This window comes from Malania oleifera, chromosome 7 (assembly GCF_029873635.1).
Source record: "Malania oleifera isolate guangnan ecotype guangnan chromosome 7, ASM2987363v1, whole genome shotgun sequence".
Taxonomy (NCBI): Eukaryota; Viridiplantae; Streptophyta; class Magnoliopsida; order Santalales; family Ximeniaceae; genus Malania; species Malania oleifera.
This window is the reverse complement of record NC_080423.1, coordinates 74,539,264-74,560,160: the sequence shown is the minus strand read 5'-3', so window position 1 is coordinate 74,560,160 and position 20,897 is coordinate 74,539,264. Positions and strand designations below refer to the sequence as shown.

General features: G+C 35.5%; 1 protein-coding gene across 1 annotated transcript; it reads right to left on the bottom strand.

Moving 5' to 3' along the window:
- Window positions 1-1,649: 1,649 nt before the first annotated feature.
- LOC131160069 (UDP-glucuronic acid decarboxylase 1) lies at window positions 1,650-15,842 on the bottom strand. Its single transcript, XM_058115384.1, has 7 exons — window positions 14,767-15,842; window positions 14,451-14,598; window positions 14,278-14,357; window positions 11,541-11,624; window positions 11,351-11,425; window positions 2,292-2,384; window positions 1,650-2,168 (listed from the first exon to the last, which is right to left on the bottom strand). Exons 1-7 carry the CDS (start codon window positions 15,391-15,393, stop codon window positions 1,959-1,961), a joined length of 1,317 nt encoding a protein of 438 aa, XP_057971367.1. The 5' UTR covers window positions 15,394-15,842; the 3' UTR covers window positions 1,650-1,958.
- Window positions 15,843-20,897: the final 5,055 nt, after the last annotated feature.

Sequence of the window (20,897 nt, the reverse complement as noted above, 5' to 3'; positions counted from 1 at the left end):
TCAGCCGCACAGAGACACCTTTTCTCTCTGACTGTGGACCCTCGGGCCTCATCTTTTCACTGGTAAGACTACAAAATGGCTCCTCTCCTTTGGTTAGCCTCCCATCCTTTTTCAACTAGGTCAATTTTGTCATATTAATAATGATTAATCATCCTTACCTTGGAACAAGGCTGAAATTTCAATGTAGATATTTTGTCCAACATGAGTTTAGCAATGAACATAATCAATCTCTCTCACCCACCCACTCTCTCTCTCCACCCCCACTAATAGATTATTATTTTATAATATTTTATTTTTATTTAGAGGCACGTTGACCTTAAAAAGAAAAATCCTTAACCTACGTACTCGTTTGTCTTAAAATTCCTTCTGCATAATCCTAGATCATCAAAAGATTCTTTAAAACAATCGAGATCACTTTTATTGTTCTGACTTGCAATCGACCATATCATCAAGATCAAGATTTGCATTAACAAATTGGTATTGTTGGTTGGAATAATAAAAGAAACAACATGCGTACTCACTTAATTTCTCTCTATAATACTCGCAACAAATTGGCTTCCTAGGGCAATGATGATGAATGTCCCATTTAAGCATGATTTTCCTTTCATCAAGCAATAACAATTAAGTTACGAGCATGTGAGGGTCTTGGCATAGTTTAACATCATTTATATTGAAAATTTACATTTTTATTCGTTTCCAAATTTTTCTTACTTTGAAATTTTAAAAAATAAAGATATTTTTAATTATTTTTTTTTTTAAAAAAAATTTATTAAATGAAAAATCAAATTTATCTTCCACAACCAAAAAGACCCTAATCTTATGTTTGGGAGACACCTTGCATTGTATTTGTATGGATTTAAAAAGGATGTAATATAAAATTGTGTTAAATTTTATCCAAACCTACCTATATTTTTAATCCAACTAAAAATGACACCTGGAAGCCCACATCTAAATCATCTAATTTGTTGCACTCATTAAGTAATTACGTCTCTTTAACTCAATGCTTGGTATATCTAAACAAAAATTAATAAAAAATTATATAAAAATATTTAAAACTAAACAATTCTATTCCATTCCACTCATCTACCAAACAAATCTTTAACGGTTGAAGTGGATGATCACAAAAACAAAAACAAACTGAATATATCCTTCGGATTGACAGTTCCAAATAATGATTGCAATCAAATCATCCTGTGCAGACAGGAAATTCAACGTTACCAAAAACAACAATTTGGAAGGCAAGCGACACAAGCATGCACGCAGCGGGAGGAGGAAAACGGTAACCTAAAACCACTTATGAATGATCATAAATGAATGATCGAGAGGTAGCCAATTCTTAAAATTCCATCCCACATGCCCATGTTTTCTCTTGTTTTTCATTCGTTGATTGCTTCTTCAGTAGGGGCATTCAAGTGATGCTATCAGGTTCCCCCATATCCTGTTATGCACATGGCATTAAAATTTTTTACATGTAACATAGACGACAGGCTTCACCTAAAACGACTTCGCAGAACTGATATATCATTTAACTCGCGCAAGCTAACAGTGTATAACAGAGGATCCGGAGCATGTTGCAGTATCAAAGGAATCACATTTTGTTCCACGGTGACGGTATCTACGGCGTTCTTTCTTCTTAAGCAATCTAAGAATAGAGAAAGGACTTTAAATAAATTCCTGATTATCCGTGGTACAAAAATTTTGTACGCAGAATCTGCATATTGAGAATATCAAAATTTGCTCACCTCCATACACAACCATTTCACCTCCAATGGCCAAAAACACAAAGTTGGGTCATAGTTATGTATGTATGCATCTTACTACAACTGTGGATATTGCTGGCGTTTCCAGGAATGCAAAACAAGGTTGGATGACACCAACCCAAAATATTAGTAAAATGAATTGAATCAACAAAAGTGGCTTCCTCTTCATACTATACACATTCATTTCTGCAGTCTTTCTCATTTGAGACCTTTCCCTTCATCTTCATTCAAGATGCGGTTTCGGAAATCAGTCACCATCCGAGGCAGCCCCTCTCTCAGTGAGATTTTCGGCTCCCAGTTAAGCAACTCCTTAGCCTTGCTGATATCTGGTTTCCTCTTGTGCGGATCATCAGCAGTGTTCGCTTTAAACTCTATTGTTGCACTTGGATCAATTGCTTCTTTCACGACCTGTTTGAGGGAGAGAGGCAACTCTGAGCATGCCAATGGAAACTGGAACTTTGACAACACAGATGCAGTGTAATGAAAGTCCAAAAATATAAATACTTAGGTGTTGTTAAGAGAAGATCAAACCTCGGCGAGCTCTAACATGGTAAACTCCCCAGGGTTTCCCAGGTTGAAAGGCCCCACATGCTCGCCCTCCATTAGAGCCATCAGCCCATCAACCTGACATTAGATATATTTTACAAGCCTTTGTCAGATCATTTCAGAAATTTATTCAGAAGAGGCTCTTAACATAGCAACCCTCTTTCACTTTAGAAACATACTTCTAATTACATTACAGATGTCACTTCCTTGCAGCCATACAAATGTACTCTGCTCCAAAACCCCATCACACGCTTCATACAAATTAGTATTTTAGGTTTAAATAAGGGAGCAAAGGAAGCACATGCTTATTTTCATTTAAATGCGTAATCATATTAAGATGCTTGTAATATCAACAGAATATGTAGACAACATCAATATTTATTATAATGCCAAACAGTAGCGCTCCTGTTTAGCTCCTTTTCTTTATTTTAGATAATGCCCAAAGTAACAATTTTTCAGACTATAATACACGAGTAACATGACCCATCAAAGAGTGGGGAGAAATGAGCCCATGTGTAGGTAAAGAAACAATAGTTTTGCTCATACTTGGATACAACAGATTCCATTTAGAGAAAGTAACCTTTAATACTTGCATATTCGGTAAGGATTCATATCATAGTGATGTTGTTGTTGAACCTTTAGTACTTGAAATACATAACCAGTACAAAGGTTGCCGCTAGTGTAAAGAGTTTATCACATAAAGTAAGGTTTTCAGAAACCCAATGACCACAACTCAGAAAAGCCAATATGTTGGTCCCATTGGTCAAACTGGTGGGTCAAACCAGTTGTCATGTCAGTGATATTAGCATAATTATATATACTCACACAAAAGTAAATTATCATAATTACCTGTTAATCAATTAGAGCCAAAAAAAAAAAATCAATAGCAACACCCAGGGCAATTTTAAATATTATTAACACATTATTATCTGTAGCAATCATACAATTATTGAATGGTAATGAGAGAAAAGGTGTTATTCAATTAAAAATTAACTAAAGATAAATGATGACAGAAAAGGTTTCTATTGATTAATCCTTTTATGTGTATAAATTTCAATCTATACAGTATAGAAATGTTCAAATGGTGTAAATTATTGTGAACAAGAATATCCATATCTTTTAAAAGAAAGGACAAAACATCTCTAAGACGATCTTATTATAAATGCTTTGCGATCAAAAATAAAATCTTGTTATAAATGCAACACAAAGAAGATTTACCGGTAAAGCCTTTTAGCACTTCTAAAACTATTATAAAGTGTATAATATCATTACAATGACTAATAACTTGACTTATTGAAAATAAATATTAAGAATAAAATTATAGATCTAGAAATACCCTTTAGATAATGTCAAATTTATTCAAAATTGGAATAACTCAAAGTTATCTCAAATAGTTGAGTAAGTGATCATGTTACTTGATGTTTATATCTCAACTATTTTAGAGGGGTCCATACCTCAATCCATTTTAAATGTTTGATCTGTTCCTAATTTTTGGTCCTTTTTCTCCCTTTTTGTTCTTAGACCATTATAGCAAAGGGTCAGCTTGAACAAAAAGGAAAGGGCAGGTGGTCCACAAATAACAATAGGGAGTATCCCTCATATTGGTGGTATTCAAGTCCACTCTAGATTTCAATATATTAATTATGTGGATGAAGGTGGAAAGGAAAAGAGTTACATATAATGCTCACAAATTTCAACTCATGCCTAGTGACACTAAGTAATGCATAGGAATGTAAATGGATTCAGATTGGATATCCCGCAAATTTGTTAGTTCTTGAAAAAATAGGGTTGTAGTTGGGAAGAATTTTGAAATCTGAGGCAGATTCAAAACAAGTAGCAAATGTATTCTCCTGCCCTGAATCTGCCCCACCTTGAATACTTCTACATTTAACCAGAATCCACCCTAAATAAAAATAAATAAAAAAACTAATACATGTGTGCATGCACATATGTTCTGAATTCTGATTGTGAATCATAGTAAATTCCTTGACTATGATCTTTCCATCATTTCTCCATCCTCTCTGGACTGGCTAAATTTGATCCTATTTTTCTCAAGTCTCAAGTGAAAAACAGAACAACTTCCATCAAGATTTCATTCGAGCTCCAGGCCTCCAATAAATAATATAGACTAATGATGAAGGGTAACTTGGGATGCGTAGAATACTGCATTACTTGGTTAGTAGGCCTAGAGCAGGGGGATTGGGTCTCCGCAAGTTGGTGTCTAAAAGCATATCCCCAATAGGTATTCTTATGGCACAAGGTGATTGGGATTAAGCACTGAGTAACGCCTTCATTTTGAGTGTATGGGATTCCCAATGAGTTCTCGGTGCAACACATACAAGCCCTTGAAAGTTCACTTCTTGGGTTTTCCATGCATTTTATCCCCTCCCTGTAAAATTAGGGATGGTTCCTCCATTCATGCCTGGTAGGATACTTGGGTTGGAAATTGTCTTTTATCTATTTCTTTTCCATGGCTTCATAGATTCCCACACCTTCATAATGCTATTCTATTCCTTGGACAAGGAGCACAAAGTGCTTTAATTGGGAAGAGGCTGATTGTGGATGCCATTTTAGCAGCTAATGAGGTTGTGGAGAATGTGAGGAGTGCAGGGATAGGAATTGTGTGGGAAGAGGCTGATTGTGGATGCCATTTTAGCACCTAATGAGGTTGGGGAGAATGTGAGGAGTGCAGGGATAGGAATTGTGTTTAAACTGGATTTTGAAAAGGCTTATGATCCAGGTAGTTGGAAGTTATTAGATAAAGTTTTGGAGAGGAAAGGATTTGGGTAGAGGTGGAGATCTTAGATAAGTGGTTGTTTGTCCAATGCTTACTTTTCTATTATACTAACGAGGAGTCTAACTCATCGTTTAGGACTACGAGGAGTGTTACGCAAGGAGATCCATTGTCCCCATTTTTGCTTGTCTTGGAAGTTGATTGTATGAGTAGAAAGGTAGATAAGATGATTGATAGTGTTTGTGAGATGTATTAGGGTGGATTGAAAGGGTCAAAGCGCATCATCTTCAATTTGCCAATGACACTCGTTTTTCCTAAAGGATCATAAGGGGTCATTTTTAAATGTGCTCATCATTTTACAACTTTTTGAGTGTGTTTTAGAGATAAAAGTTAATTTAGAAAAGAGTGGGATAACTGGTACTAATTTGGGAGTTGATAGTGTTTGTGATATGTATTAGGGTGGATTGAGAGGGTCATAGTGCATCATCTTCAATTTGCCAATGACACTCGCTTTTCCTAAAGGATCATAAGGGGTCATTTTTAAATGTGCTCATCATTTTACAACTTTTTGAGTGTGTTTTAGAGATAAAAGTTAATTTAGAAAAGAGTGGGATAATTGGTACTAATTTGGGAGTAGATAGATCCTTGGAGCTGGCTTCTTTAGCAGGATGTTACCCCAGATTGACCTTTGATGTACTTGGGGGTTCCTTTGAGTAGTACTCCAAGGCTGGTGGATTTTTTGGGCCCCTGTGGTAGAGAAGGTGGCTAAGTGTATGAATGAATAGGCAGAAGGGTGCTCTTTTTTCTTTGGGTAGTCATATCACTCTTATTCAGTATTGTCCTTCTTGTACTCCACTCTATTTTTTGTCCAATTTAAAAATTATTTGGAGAGCAACTGGTGCTATTGAAAGAATTCTTTGGTCTGTGTTGGGAAGCGGAAATATTAGTTGGTTAGGTAGGAGGTGGTGTGTAGGTAGGTCAAAAAAAGAAAGGGACTGGGTCAAGGGAAATTGGTGTCTAAAAGCATTTTATCTCACAAGAAAAATGATGGGAAGTAATATGGGTTTTAGATCTCTTTGGGAATACTTGGAATTGGAGATGTATATCTCAGCTTTATCCACATTTTATTTCTAATACCAAATTTGAGGTGGGTAATGAGCTTCAAATTCGTTTTTGGGAAGACCGTTTGGTGATAGATTAAGATCTTTTAGGGCCATGCTCATTTATTTCATCTTTCTTTGCTACACAATGGGCCTGTTGGTTTTTTTCTTCTTTCTTTTTTTGCTTTCTAATGTGGAGAATTTTCCCAGTTATAAATCCATTCCATAGAGCTACAGATGATAAAGAGGTGGAGGAACTAGCATCTTTGTTAAGGCAGTTGTAGGTTTGAGGGTTGCTGTCTTTCCAACAGGGAGGATGTGAGAAAGTGGGTGCTGGACTCCTCAAGGGACTTTTTTTGCAAATCCTTGAATTTTTCATTGAGAGAAATTGTTTTTTCATTCTATCATATTATTTGCGAGGCCAAAGTACCCTCTAAAATGAAAGCTTTTATTTGGTTGGTCTTTCTTAAGAGTCAACATTAGCACTGTTGCAGAGTAGGAGGCTTTTTAAGGCATTATCCCCAGCTGCGTACATTCTTTGTTTTGATAGTCTGAATCTGCCTCTCATTTGTTTTTTGCATTGCTCTTTCACCTGGAGGATTTGAAACAGACTTTTTTGGTTTTATTGGGGAAGGTTGGATTTGCCCATGTTGGTGCAGGATACGTTCCATTTCTTTTTCAGGGTTCAGAAGGAGCAAAGATAAGTCAGTCCTTTGGACATGTGGGTCGCATACTGTGTTGTGGCCCTCGTGGGGTTTTTTGGGTGGAAAGGAACATTCATATTTTCAAGGAGAAGAAAACTTCTTGGTTTCTTTATGGGCTGTTGCTGCTGGTTATTTCGAGGTAAGGTGTATTGAGGATGTTCAGCTTAATTGGTTTGCTGTTCTATATTAATTTTTTTGTCTGTCTATTTTCATTTTTCTGTCCTTATTAGGAAGATTTCTTATTCTCCTGCTTTATACATTCTCTCTGTTAATAATATTCTTTTTCAATCAAAAAAAAAAAGTGCTACTATAGGTAATGGAGGTGCATGCTCCACTATTGGACTCTAGCCCTCTTCAATCCTCATAGAGTAAATACAACATGGAAAAGGTAAAATTTTGGTCATTTTTTACATAAATCTATCTTCATGCAATTGTTGAAAGCCTACTCTTCTCCTTGATTATTAGGCAAGAAAAGGTTCCTTCAAAATTAAAGCCTTCATCTAGACTATGATTCGTAACACAATTAATAGTAGTAATGATCTAATGCAGCTGAGAATACCTTATTAGGATTTTAGTCCAAACATGTGCTGGTGTTTTTCTTCGAAGGAGAATAACACACACCTTTTTCTTCATTGTAAGGGTGCTAGGCTGTTGTGGGGTTTTTTGCTTGGTGTTCTTGATAAGGTTTGAGTGCAGGTTTTGTCGTAGATTTTTATGGGTTTAGGAGAACTAAGAAAAGGATTTTTGGAAGTATGCTAGGTTTGACATTCTTCAGGTGTTGTGGATTTGCAGAAAAATAATTTTTTTTGCTGAAAAAATTTTACTCATCCTTTGTTCTGGTATAAAATTTCGCTTCTAACTTTGCTTCAGGCCTCCTCTTTTTGGTGCTTTTGGAGGTCTATCCTTGGACAATTCGCAGGGTGATTGGAGGGCACCCTTGATGTAATTTTTTGTTTAACTTTTCTGGAAGATTTTTGTCCTCCTTTTTCATTTTATTTAGGAGGATGTCTTATCCTCCCATTTGTATTTTATTTCTCACCCTCATAATATTTTTCTACGTCAGGGAAAGAAATTTCTAATGATGATATGAGAGGAGCTAAGACACTACAATTTTCAATGACAGCTGTGTTTCTATCTTTCCACATTCCAAATTTAGCTATGATAAGTGTGAAAAAGATGGGTTCAATCTCCTTATGGACTAATCCAGCTAAAGACTAAAGGTAGCCGACAAAAAGAAAGGGCTAAAAACATGGTTTTGAAAAACCAGACCAGCCAGTTTTCAACCATAAAAACAGGAAGGTGGCCCAGTTTCTGGCAGAGTTACATGCTTACCAGGTTTACTGATCCAGGATAAGTAGTCAATCTGATCAAACACAATCAAACTGTTGTGTAACAGAGAAAACTGGTAGCTTTAACCGTTACATTTAAATATAGCTTTGAGACTTCGTAAAGTGGGTAATTGAACCCATGAATTGCCACAGAAAAGAGCACTGGCCGCTAAAATACTTCCTTTTGTGTTCCACTTATTGCATCAAATCAATATAATGTCCAACCATATGGTTGAACCTATAGTCAAAACTTCAACCACTCATTTTTCTATGTCGCTCAACGTGTAATTTTTAAAGCATAGTGTAAAACTGATCATCCTTGACCCAAACAACACAGCTTTACAGATTATAACAAGCTTGCAAACACAAAATGAAACTTTCCTGCCAGTTTAGCACAACCTGCACCTATCATCTTATTTTCGATCTCTTTCCTAGTAAATCATCAGTTGGGATCCATGTGTCTAAGTTAAACTAGCCACGGGCCCACAGCCTAAATTTCAACCTCTGAGGGTAATCTGGTTTCCTAATAGTTCCAAACTTCATAAGCAAGCAAACGAACAAGGTCATTGCCACACTGTATGGCTCCTTAACTAATAAGATTGTTACCATTCTTAAATTATTTTTAGCAATTTTATGATTAATTTTAGTTCTAAAAGAAAATATCCATGAATGGTGAAACAGAACAGCATTCGGAATTGATTCATGAGCGAACTACACTTACCTCCAGTAAGGCGCAGACCCCCCTTGATGTTCAAATTTTCAAAATATGACACTAGCCTTCCTTGAAATTTACACTTGTACTCACTCCCTTACTAGACCCCCTAACTTTTACCCACCACCACATGCCATGGTGACATGCTGCAGATCAGAAAAATAATATGTCAGACTCCAATTCGTTTCTCTTTATTGTTTAAATTTCAACTTCCTGCCATTCTTTCTCTTTTTTTTTCACCCTTCCTCCCACTCGGCCATAACAGCACTCCCCCAAGGTTTTAATTTTTAAATTCAAATAAAATTCTGAAGCTTCAAAAGCATGAAATTTTGACAGGAATTTCGCTGTCAATGTCAATTTTAATTTCAATTTTTAAAAATGATGGAAATTTGTAGTACAGCATATAATTTTTTTCTATGAAACTTTCAAAAATTTTAATAGACATAATAATGCAATATTTAGAACCAAAAAAAAAAAATTGAAAATAAAATACATAAATGATAACCACCAGTAGTCAATCCATTGGCAAAGGCATAGATAATGTCCGTTGTTCATTTGGCATTCAAATTCCATTCCTACTAACCTGGAGGACAGCATAAATTAAGGAAAGGCCCCTCTGCCCCATAGACTTTTGGAGCCCAGATGCCAATGGTTAAGTATGTATACACATAAATCAAAGGTATGTGGTCTATGTAGTACAATAACTGCAATACAGTAATCATATTAAGCATATTCAATTAACATATATGAAATTCATCAACCAGTTAATATTAGTTCTTATTATAGATGGTCATTTTCTTAACATCGAGTGAGGTTCACATGGTTTTGACAGACTTTAGAGGAGGTAAGGGCATTTTGCCCTTAATACGTAAATAGAATCCATAGCTGAATTCGCATCATAAAACATCTCTTACTTTTTATTCAACCAACAGAGCAATTCAATTCCTTTTCAAAACATTAAGACAAGGCTTGCTTGCCCGGTGTGACTACTGGCTATCCTACAACTTAATGAGCTGACTTACCTTGGCCTGCATTAAAAAGAAGAAACCTTCAAATGTTTTGAAAATCCGTCTTTATGGACACGTCTGAAATATAATATATGTGGAGGTATAGGGTCTGTTTAGTTGTGGAAAACAATTTTCATTTTCCATTTTTAGCTTTCCAAAAAATTATAAAAAAGTTAGCTAATTTTTCATTTTCCTTGGATCAACGGTAAGGTTGCTGATCGATAAGGTTGCTCCTTTCTGACCAGTTGGTTATAGGTTTGAAGCGAAGGAAAAAGCTTCTTTGCGTAAAAGCAAGAGTAAGGTTGCATATAGTGTGATGAACACCCCCCCCCCCCCCCTATCCTTGCAAAGTAGAGAGCCTTGTGGCCTGAGGATGCCCTTTCAATTTTTCAATTTTACAACATTCGCATAGAAAAAAGGAAAACAGTAAAAAGTTTGGGAACTATTCACTTGTGGAAATTGTTTCATTTTTCATTTCTAATTTTTTAAATAATTTAAAAAATGCCACTTTATTTTCCAATTTTCTAGATTTATATAGGACAGTTGAGGAAAGTTGTGAGATAGTTTGTCTAGCATCACAAATTTATACTCATCCAACACATCTTTGAAAAGCATCTTTTTTATTATTTACTAGATTTCTGATTTTTGACCTTACATTTGGGAGCATGGAATACAAATCTTGGATTTGGATTTGTGTGGATTTATTCAAAATATAATACAAAATTTTATTGAGTTTCTTCCAAATCCACACAAATACGTATCCATGCTCCAAACATTACCTTGAAACCAAGTTGTTGTTTTTTTTGTCATTATTTAAAAATAAAAAAACTGTTTTTCGCAAGTAAACAAGCAAATACAAATCTAGGAAAGCTAAAAAATAAGTTAGAATTTCTCTAATTCCTTGGAAAACTAAAAATGGAAATCAGAAACTATTTTCCACAACTCAACAGCCCCATATCTTTTTGCTTATTAATTTGGTCGGGGCAAGAGGGCATTGGTAGAGGAAGGGAAATTGGGTCCATGAATAGTGAATTGAACAGCATATAAAATTGATTTACTTAAAACACTGAGTTTAATAAGCTTTCTTATTTCAGAATTTGCAGCCATGCACAGTTTCCAAGAGTTCTTACTAACATCATCTAGATATTTGATCATTCAAGTATTACTGTCCCTGTACAATTGCTTCTAACTTATAAAACATCAAGGTAAAAATAAATTCAAAAGTTGTGATCATATTTTCAACCTTTCTTCAAAATGCTGCATGTGATGGATGTATCTTTAGGGTCAATCACACGAAATTTGGTGCAAACATGAGCTTCTTGTCACACTTTAAAAACCCCAGGAAAATATCAAGAAAAATATAGGACAATGGTGTACCATAGAAGTTCCAAATAAAAAATAAAGATGGCAAGGCATTGAATAATAGGACAGATTTATAACATGAAAACCAGTGACATACCAAGTCAGAGACATATTGGAAGCTTCTTGTTTGTTTTCCATCACCATACACAGTCATTGGCTGCTTGCGGATGGCCTGAAAAACAGAACAATGGTTAAACAAATCCTTTTGATTGTAACATTTATCAAAATGTCAACTTGAAAAGTTGCCAGTTATCAAAAGCATAAAGAATATTAGTTGGGAGATCAACCTGAGCAACAAAATTGCTGACAACACGCCCATCGTCTAAGCACATACGAGGTCCATATGTATTGAAAATACGTGCTATACGCACCTGCATGAGCAGCAAGCACTAGGATTAATCCCACAAATGTATACATTCCATTTCTGCATGGTACGATGACAAAATGACACACTAGGTAACTGAACATTATCCCAATCACTAGTTATTTCTCCTACATTGAATAACATTTGGTTTACTGCCCTTTCCACTCCTGAGGCTTTTTTTTTTTTTTTTTTTAAGCAGAAGTAAAAAGTGGAAATACAAAAATTGAGCCTACATTATTTCTTATTAAACAGAATGTATGCTTCCTTGGTTCTTCCTAAATATATTTTTTGATAATCAGGGAAATTTATTGAGTACTCCTAAAAGACATTTTTTTAAGTATGTTTTGGAAACAGAGTGCCAAATTCTTTGTGAATAATTAAGAACATCATTTTTGGTACCCAAAAAGAGTATTGAAATTAGCATCAACTTCAAAAATCAAAGAATGGGCAAAATGCAAATACAGAATGTTCCAATAAATCACATCACACCATCTGAATTTTAGAAAATGACACAGAAACTCATACTAAGAATCAAAATATTCAAGATCTCTGCTCAACATCCTTGTCATGTTACATGTGTACCATGGTGAAGAATCCTCAAATATTCAAGATCACTGCTCAACATCCTTTTATCGCCACCTTACATGTGTTTACCATGGTGCGGTGCTCCTGGGCATGATTTTTTTCCCATGTACAAAACAATGCCCTTTTCTTTTTCGCTTGTTTTGCTCTGATTCACCATGTTCAAAACATGGAGCTAATTAGTGAAACATAATTACTTATTCAAAAAATTGGGAGCTCCTAGTTCTGTCGACCAAAGTAGTTAATGGCCAGTATATAATTTTTTATGGAAAAATCCTGAGATGATAAAAAATATATAAAGTTTAGCATGGTCAGTGTATATAAAGGTTATATTTAAAAATGGTGAAAATAAATAACCAGCAAGGTAAAATATTATGAGTTGTACAGTTTAGCATATGATGAATAATATAACGTCTAGAGAGCCTAGACTCCTGAGAAGTTAAAATGTCACTACTATCGCACGGAATAACAATAGCTAGCTTGGTTAAGCTATACCAGAAGGTGGCCTAGAAAAGTTAACTGCATTCATCACACATATGTCAGATCTCAAAAGGACATTAAACCCATGTTGAGTAATTTGTGCAACATGAAGAAATTGATGACACTCCCACAATATTTGTCTAGTTCGTTCCTAGCACTACAGAACAAATTCACACCACAACCAATAATCATAAATGGTGTGGATGCAGAGCATGCAAACAGGAGCTACTTCAGTTTCCCAACTTTTCTTTATTTTCGTTTCTTTTATTTGTGGTATTTTATTAGAGTCATCTGTTCAAGATTCTAGAATGTTATTATTTGGGAAGCAAGATTCTAGGATATTATCATTTAGGAAACTAGTGTTTTGGCTTAGTTAGGTTTCTTAATTAGTTTCCTTATCTACCAATCATTGTAAGCCAACATACTAGGATTGTTTTCAAGATTCTAGGTTATCATCATTTAAGAAACTAGTATTTTGGCTTCATTATGTTTCTTAATTATTTTCCTTACCTTCCGAGCATTGTAAGCCTATAAAAGGCCCGTATGTATTAGTTTTAGGTGGATTGGAATAAAGAACTAAAATTGTTGGATGTTTGTCCTGCATCAACTTCCAACAATTTTAATTCTCAATTCCAATATAAATTATAACTAATACATGGGAAGGGGGGGGAGAGGCTTTTATAGGCTTACAATGTTTGGAAGATAAAGAAACTAATCAAGAAACCTGATTATGCCAAAAAACTAATTTCCTAAATAATAATAACGTAGAACCTAAAAGGTAGAATCCTAACATAGGCTTAGAAATTACAATGCTTGGAAGATAAGGAAACTAATTAAGAAAATAATATACTAAATTAAGCCAAAATACTACCCTGCTAAATGATAATACCTCAAAATTTTGTTTCCCAAATAATAATATCCTAGAAACTTGAAGAGATGACAGAAATAAATTACACTAAATAAGAGAAACAGAAATACAATAAAAAATAAGGAAATAAAAAGTAACCCTGCACATGTATCAAATTACATCCTCCAAGAGTTTCATGAGTGAGTGAGTAAATGAATCTTTAACTAACAAAAATTTAGCATTTAGGTATTAGAATTTGCATGTCCTTAACGTTTTGACAAAGGAATCCACAATTCAGTAAAAGCCTATAAATGTTGACTGCTACATCAGTTAAAAGTGACAGTCAAAATATTAGAGGCATGGAATTGGAGCACAAAAAGAGGACATGATAATTAGTATGCCATGCTTTACAGCCAAGATGCTAAAGTACAATTAAGTCAAATGGCAGAAGACAATATACTTAACAAAAGCACAATAACAAAATATATATATATATATATATATATATATATATTTCGTGTCGGGAGAATTTATAAGCTGTCAGCTGTTATTTACTTGTTGTTTTTATGTTTAGTTGGGGGTAAAATAATGCAGCATACCATTTCTCTAAGTTACCATTAAAATAACAAGTATCACTATTGAATACAATAATAATTACATGAACGTGACAATTAGTCATACTTAAATATCTTCAGATCAGATCCAGCAGTCCAAATTTGGTAATGAACAAGTACATATGTGACCTAATTACCTCAACACCTGCACCCCGATGATAATCCATTGCTAAGGTTTCAGCTGTCCGCTTTCCTTCATCATAGCAACTCCTTACACCTAACAAGTTTCACGTAAATAGGTAACATGAGCAGCAGAAATGGATAGAGCAGAGAAACAGTTATCCAAAAAATATGAAGAGTAGCAAGTCACCAATTGGGTTCACATGTCCCCAGTACGTCTCCTTCTGTGGATGCTCAAGAGGATCCCCATAAACTTCACTAGTACTGGTGAGCAGAAACCTTGCCCCAATTCTTTTTGCAAGGCCCAGCATATTTAAAGTGCCCATCACATTTGTCTTGTAATCACAGTCAAGGATCTCAAACAATTTTTTATTTACACAATCAACACAGTAAACAGATGCAAAATCATATCTAAACAACGTCGCAAAAGGAATAAGAAAACATAAAATAAAAAATAGAAAACCCATTCACAATTCATAACCATTATCGTAAATGAAGAAGGATATAATAGTTTTGACAGGATTATACTTGTAATGAACGGGAGATGCAGGACACGCCAAGTGGTAGATCTGATCCACTTCCAACAATATCGGTTCTACCACATCGTGACGAATTAGCTCAAACCTTGGATTCCCAAAATGATGCATCACATTATCCTTCCTCCCTGTAAAGAAGTTATCAATGACGATCACGTCATCCCCCCTCGCCAAAAGCTTATCGACGAGATGACTCCCAACAAATCCAGCTCCGCCGGTGACGACAATTCGCAATCGCCTTCTCCCGATCCCCACCGGGACTCTCCCCGTCTTCGCCGCCGGAAAATTTTTCGGATTGCGAAACGGCGCTTGCTGGTCCCGATTGGTGAGACTAACGGAAAACGATCTGGGTATGGAGGAGGCAGTGTCGGAGGGGCCGAGGCGGGACAGGCTGGGCTGTAGAATGAAAAATGTGGAGCCTATCAAGATACCCACCAAAATGAAGAGGAGTCTCTGCTCTTTGAAGAGGTAGTTGATGGATCTGGGAAGGGATCTGGGGTGTTTCAGAGTTTTAGGTGAGTACGGAGACGTCACCGTCGCCGGAATCTCTTCGTCTCGCCGGTGATTCGCGCTGGATTGCTTGTGCAATTGTTTCATGATGCAAATCTTTCCGAGAACAGGCTCGAATTGGAAGTCGATCCTGGGATTTCGGAAATCGAGAAATGAGATTGAAATGAACAATTTTATTCAGTTTTTTAGATGCCGAAGGAAAGGAAGGGCGGACGCAGTGAAGCAGGGGAGGAACTGGAGCAGCTCTATTACGTAACGATCATCATTTGAGACATTGAAAGCCAGAGAGAGAGAGAGAGAGAGGAGATGGAGTAATTGGGTCGTCTCCAATGAATGCCCGTCCCGCACGGAACGACGTGCTATTATGCAATTACAGTTCGCGGGTGTGACGCCTTGACCATAGCTATCGAATTTTGAGCTTCGCGATGTTTAGGTCGCTGCAGCACGCACATGACAATCCCTCGGATCTTACCTCGAAGGCCGGGTCGGAGTTAGCTTGGGCAGAACAGCCCCGGTTCGGGTTCGAGCCGGGTTCAGCATGCTTCAAATTCCTTCTATCTATCTACACTATGAAAAGAGGTTGATGTGGTTCCAAAATGCCCCAAAATCTAATTCATAATTTTCTCAGTTTTTAAAATATTTTAATTATAACATTAACTTTTAATTAGCTAATTTAGTTATTTTTTAATGTTATTAACTCATTTAATTATTTTGATGTACTTAAATATTTAATAAATACCATTTGTATGATTTTTTTATTAATAGAAATCATAATATATATATATATATATATATATATTACTGCCATTTAAAAGGATTAATAAGTCATTGAAATATTTGTAAACCTTAACATTTATTTTCCATTTTTTTTTGTGTATTTTGCATCATTTACTTTTACTTTATGAAGATTTGGGGCCATAAATGGTTGTAAAACCACATTGCAACAAATAATTTAGTTATTTACATAGTTTGATTGATGCAAATGATCTTGAAGTGGTCATTAAAGCTTACCTTGTATTATCATTATTTTAATTCAATAACTTCTCAAGAATAATTTGATATGTTGTTAAAAGAAGTGTGGACCCAAACATATTTCAAGAAGCATTGACAACATTGTTTAAAGCATTATTGTTAAGGAACTGATATTTGAAAGCAGATATGTGAATTGTCATCCTCTTATATGGCCTTTGCTATTTTTTGGTCTCACATTGATAGAATAGTTCCACATTAGTATAAAAAGTAGTTTTGAATTTTTTATATTATTTGTCCCACATTTGAGAGAAGTGATTTTTGGCTTTGAAGTTGAAACTATATAAAAAGCTTAACTCTTCATTTGTAAAACACACTCAAAATTGTACTTTGTCAAGAAGTAGTAGATTCATCATCAGTGCCTGAGGACGTAGGTGATTCTATACCGAACCTCATAAATTTCTTATCTTGTTCTTTTTATTGTTTTATTATTAGTTTCTGCATTACTTTAATTTCTTTTATATATTCAATAGCAATAGTTGTAGTATTGGTGTTAAGCACAAGTGGGGTGCCTGGCACAACAATTGGTATCAGAGATAGGTTGAAAGTGTTGATACGGAGGTGTTCCTCTGTTAGGATCCTTGATTCCACGTTTGATGCCTAAGAAAGACCTTGTTTAAGTGAGTGTTCAGAGACTATTGCGGCTCAGTTGCTCTCTCGAGGTCGGCCTAGTCAAAGTGGAATTTCATAGGATAAAATAGAGTAGACACAATTGGTACCTACTATTCATCATAAGCCTTTTACTTTGTTGGTTGCTATTGAATATATAAAAGATGGTAGAAACTAGTGTAGCAGTAGAAGAAACTCTGTCCACACGAACTCCAACCCTTTCAGCTTCGACATCATCATTGAAGACAATAGCTAATGCTCGGTTTAAGGTGGAGAAATTTAATGGTACCAATAATTGTGGTATGTGGCAATGTGAGGTGATGGACATCTTGTATCAGTAAGAACTAGATATTGCTTTGGATGATAAACCAGTAGATATGGGTGACAGAGATTGGGAAAAGATCAATCGTCGGGCATGTGGTACGATTCGTTTGTATCTTGCCAAAAATCAGAAATATTGTGTTATGAGGGAGACATCTACAAAGAAATTGTGGAAGACATTGGAAGATACATTTATGACCAAGAGTTTGGAAAATCTACTCTATTTGGAAAAGAAATTGTTTCGCTTCCAGTATCAACCAGGTATTTCAATTAATGACCGCATAAATGCTTTCAATAAAATTTTGGCTCATTTGTTAAATTTTGATGAAAAGGTGAAAGATGAGGATAAAGTCATATTGATATTGAATTCTCTCCCTAATGAGTACGAACATTTGACCACCACTTTATTGTATGGGAAAGATAAAGTTACTTATGATGTTGTTTATACTGCATTTATTAGTACTGAATGCAATAAGAAGGATTAGAGGGTCCATAAGGAAACAGTAGAAGCACTAACAATAAGGAGACGTTGTTAGAGTCGTATGCCTGGATGGAAGAGTAAATCTCATGGGAGGAATAAATCTCGTGGCAAACCTGCTAAAGATGAATGCGCCTTTTGTCATGAGAGAGGATATTGGAAGAAAGATTGCCTTAAATTACAGCAGAAGAATAAGGGCAAAGTACATTCTAATGCCAATATAGCCAATGATGATGGAAGTGAGTCAGATTTTTCTCTTGTTGGAACATCTTCATCACATTATTTTGGTGAGTGGATTTTGGATTCTAGTTGTTCCTATCACATGTATCCCAATAGGGAATGATTTTCTAATTTTGAAGAATTAGATGGTGGGGTTGTTTTTTATGGGAAATGATAATACTTGTAAAACAACTGGAATATGATCAATACAGTTGAAATGTCAAGATGGAACTATTAAGACCTTGACTGATGTTAGGTATGCTCCAAGCCTAAAGAAGAATCTGATTTCATTCGGTGCCTTAGAATCTAAAGGGTTCACTATCACTTTGAAAGATGAAACCTTAAAGATTAAATTTGGTGCGCTGGTGGTGATGAAAGGAATAAGGAAAAATAACTTGTATTATTTACAAGGTAGTACAATTATTGGCTCAGCAGCTGTTGTTTATGAGAAAGATGTAGGTTCAGATACAACCAGGTTATGACATATGCGATTAGCACATGCAGGAGAAAAATCTTTGCAACAATTAATTAAGCAAGGTTTGTTAAAGGGTGCAAAGGTGTGCAAACTTGAATTTTGTGAGCATTGCATTCTGGGAAAACAAGCTAGAGTGAAATTTGGCACAGCAATCCATCAGACTGAAGGTATTTTAGATTACATCCATACAGATGCATAGGGGCCCACAAAAATAGCTTCGTTAGGTGGTATGCATTATTTTGTCACTTTTGTTGATGATTTTTTCAGAAGAGTTTGGGTGTATTCTATGAAGCATAAAAATTAAATGTGTGATATTTTCCTTAAGTGGAAAAAAATTAGTTGAAACTCAAACTGGCAAAAAGATTAAACAGCTCAGATCAGATAATAGTGGTGAATATACGAGTGACCTGTTTATGAAGGTATGTCAGGATGAAGGTATTGTTCGACACTTCACAGTTCGAAATACACCACAACAGAATGGGGTGGCAAAGCGCATGAATCAGACTTTGCTGGAGAAAGTTCGATGTATGTTGTCTAATGCTAGGTTAGACAAAAGGTTTTGGGTTAAGGCTGTTACATATGCGTGTCATCTCATCAATCATCTACCATCATCTGCAATAGGGGGGAAAACACCCTATGAGGTATGGTCTGGAAAGCCTGCTAGTGATTATGATTCTTTACATGTATTTGCTACTATGGCTTTTTATCATGTTAAAGAATCTAAGTTGGATCCAAGAGCCAGGAAAGCAATATTCTTAGGGATAAGTGCAGGAGTTAAAGGATATCGTCTTTGGTGTCTAGAGACGAAAAAAATGATTTTAAGCAGGGATATGACTTTTGATGAACTTACAATGATGAAGAAAACAATACACAAGGAGTCAAGAGTTGAAGAGAAGACTAGTGGTACTCAACAATAGGTGGAGGTTGAGATAATTTTGGGAAACCCAGTGAGCAATGAGACTACACAAGGTAACTCTTCAGTTGCGGTGGGGAATAGTGTACAAGAAGAGGAGATTTCAATTCGAGAATCTTCACAACAATAAGAATAAATTGTTTCTCAAATGCCAAGACGAGAAATTCGAAAACCTGCTCGGTATACTGATACGGTGGCCTATGCACTTCCAGTTGTGGATGATAATGTTTTTTTACACTTTCAAAGATGCAATGAGGAACTCTGAATCAGACAAGTGGAAAAAAGAAATGGATGAAGAAATGCAGTCTCTTCATCAGAATCAAACTTGGGAGCTAGCCCAGGTGCCCAAGGGTAAGAAAGCAATTGGTTGTAAATGGGTTTACATAAAAAAAGAAGGATTTCCATATGCAAATAATGTTCGCTTCAAAGCTAGATTGGTAGCCAAGGGCTACGCACAGAAGGAAGGCATTGATTATAATGTGGTATTTTCTCCAGTTGTTAAACATTCTTCCATTTGAATTTTGTTCGCTTTAGTAGCACAATTTGATCTTGAATTAGTTCAACTCGATGTAAAAACTACATTTTTACATGGTGATTTGGAAGATGAAATCTATATGACTCAGCCAGATGGATTTCAGGTTGCTGGAAAAGAAAATTGGGTATGTAAACTGGGTAAATCGTTGTACGGTTTAAAACAGTTTCCAAGACAGTGGTACAAACGATTTCATTAGTTTATGATGGGTCAGAAGTACATCAAAAATAAACATGATCATTGTGTTTATTTTCGCAGACTACAAAATAGATCTTTTATATATTTACTCTTGTATGTTGATGACATGTTGATAGCTTCAAAGAATAGGGAAGAAATCCACAAGTTGAAAAGTCAGTTAAATCAAGAGTTTGAGATGAAAGATCTTGGTGAAGCAAAGAAGATACTTGGCATGGAGATTCGTAAAAACAGAATAACAGGAAAAGTTAGTTTATCTCAGAAATAGTATTTGAAGAAGGTAGTACAGAATTTTGGCATGTCTGAGCAGTCAAAACCAATAAGCACTCCTCTTGTTCCTCATTTCAAACTTAGTGCGGCTTTATCTCCTAAATTAGATGAGGAACGTAAGTATATGTCACAGGTTCCTTATGCAAGTGTTGTTGGTAGTCTGATGTATGCAATGGTTTGTACTAGACTTGATATTTCACATGTTGTTAGTATGGTGAGCAGGTATATGCATGATCCGGGTAAAGGACATTGGCAAGCAGTGAAATGAATTTTGAGATATATTATGAATACGATTGATATTGGTATAGTATTTGAGAAAAATAATACTATTGATCAACGTGTTGTTGGATATGTGGATTCGAATTTTGTAAGTGATTTGGATAAATGTTGATCAACTACTGGATATGTTTTTACATTTGCTAATGGTCCAATGAGTTGGAGGTCTACCTTACAGTCTACCATTGCCTTGTCTACAACAGAACAAGAGTACATGACAGCTTCAGAGGCTGTTAAGGAAACTATTTGGTTGCAGGGTTTACTTGAAAATTTG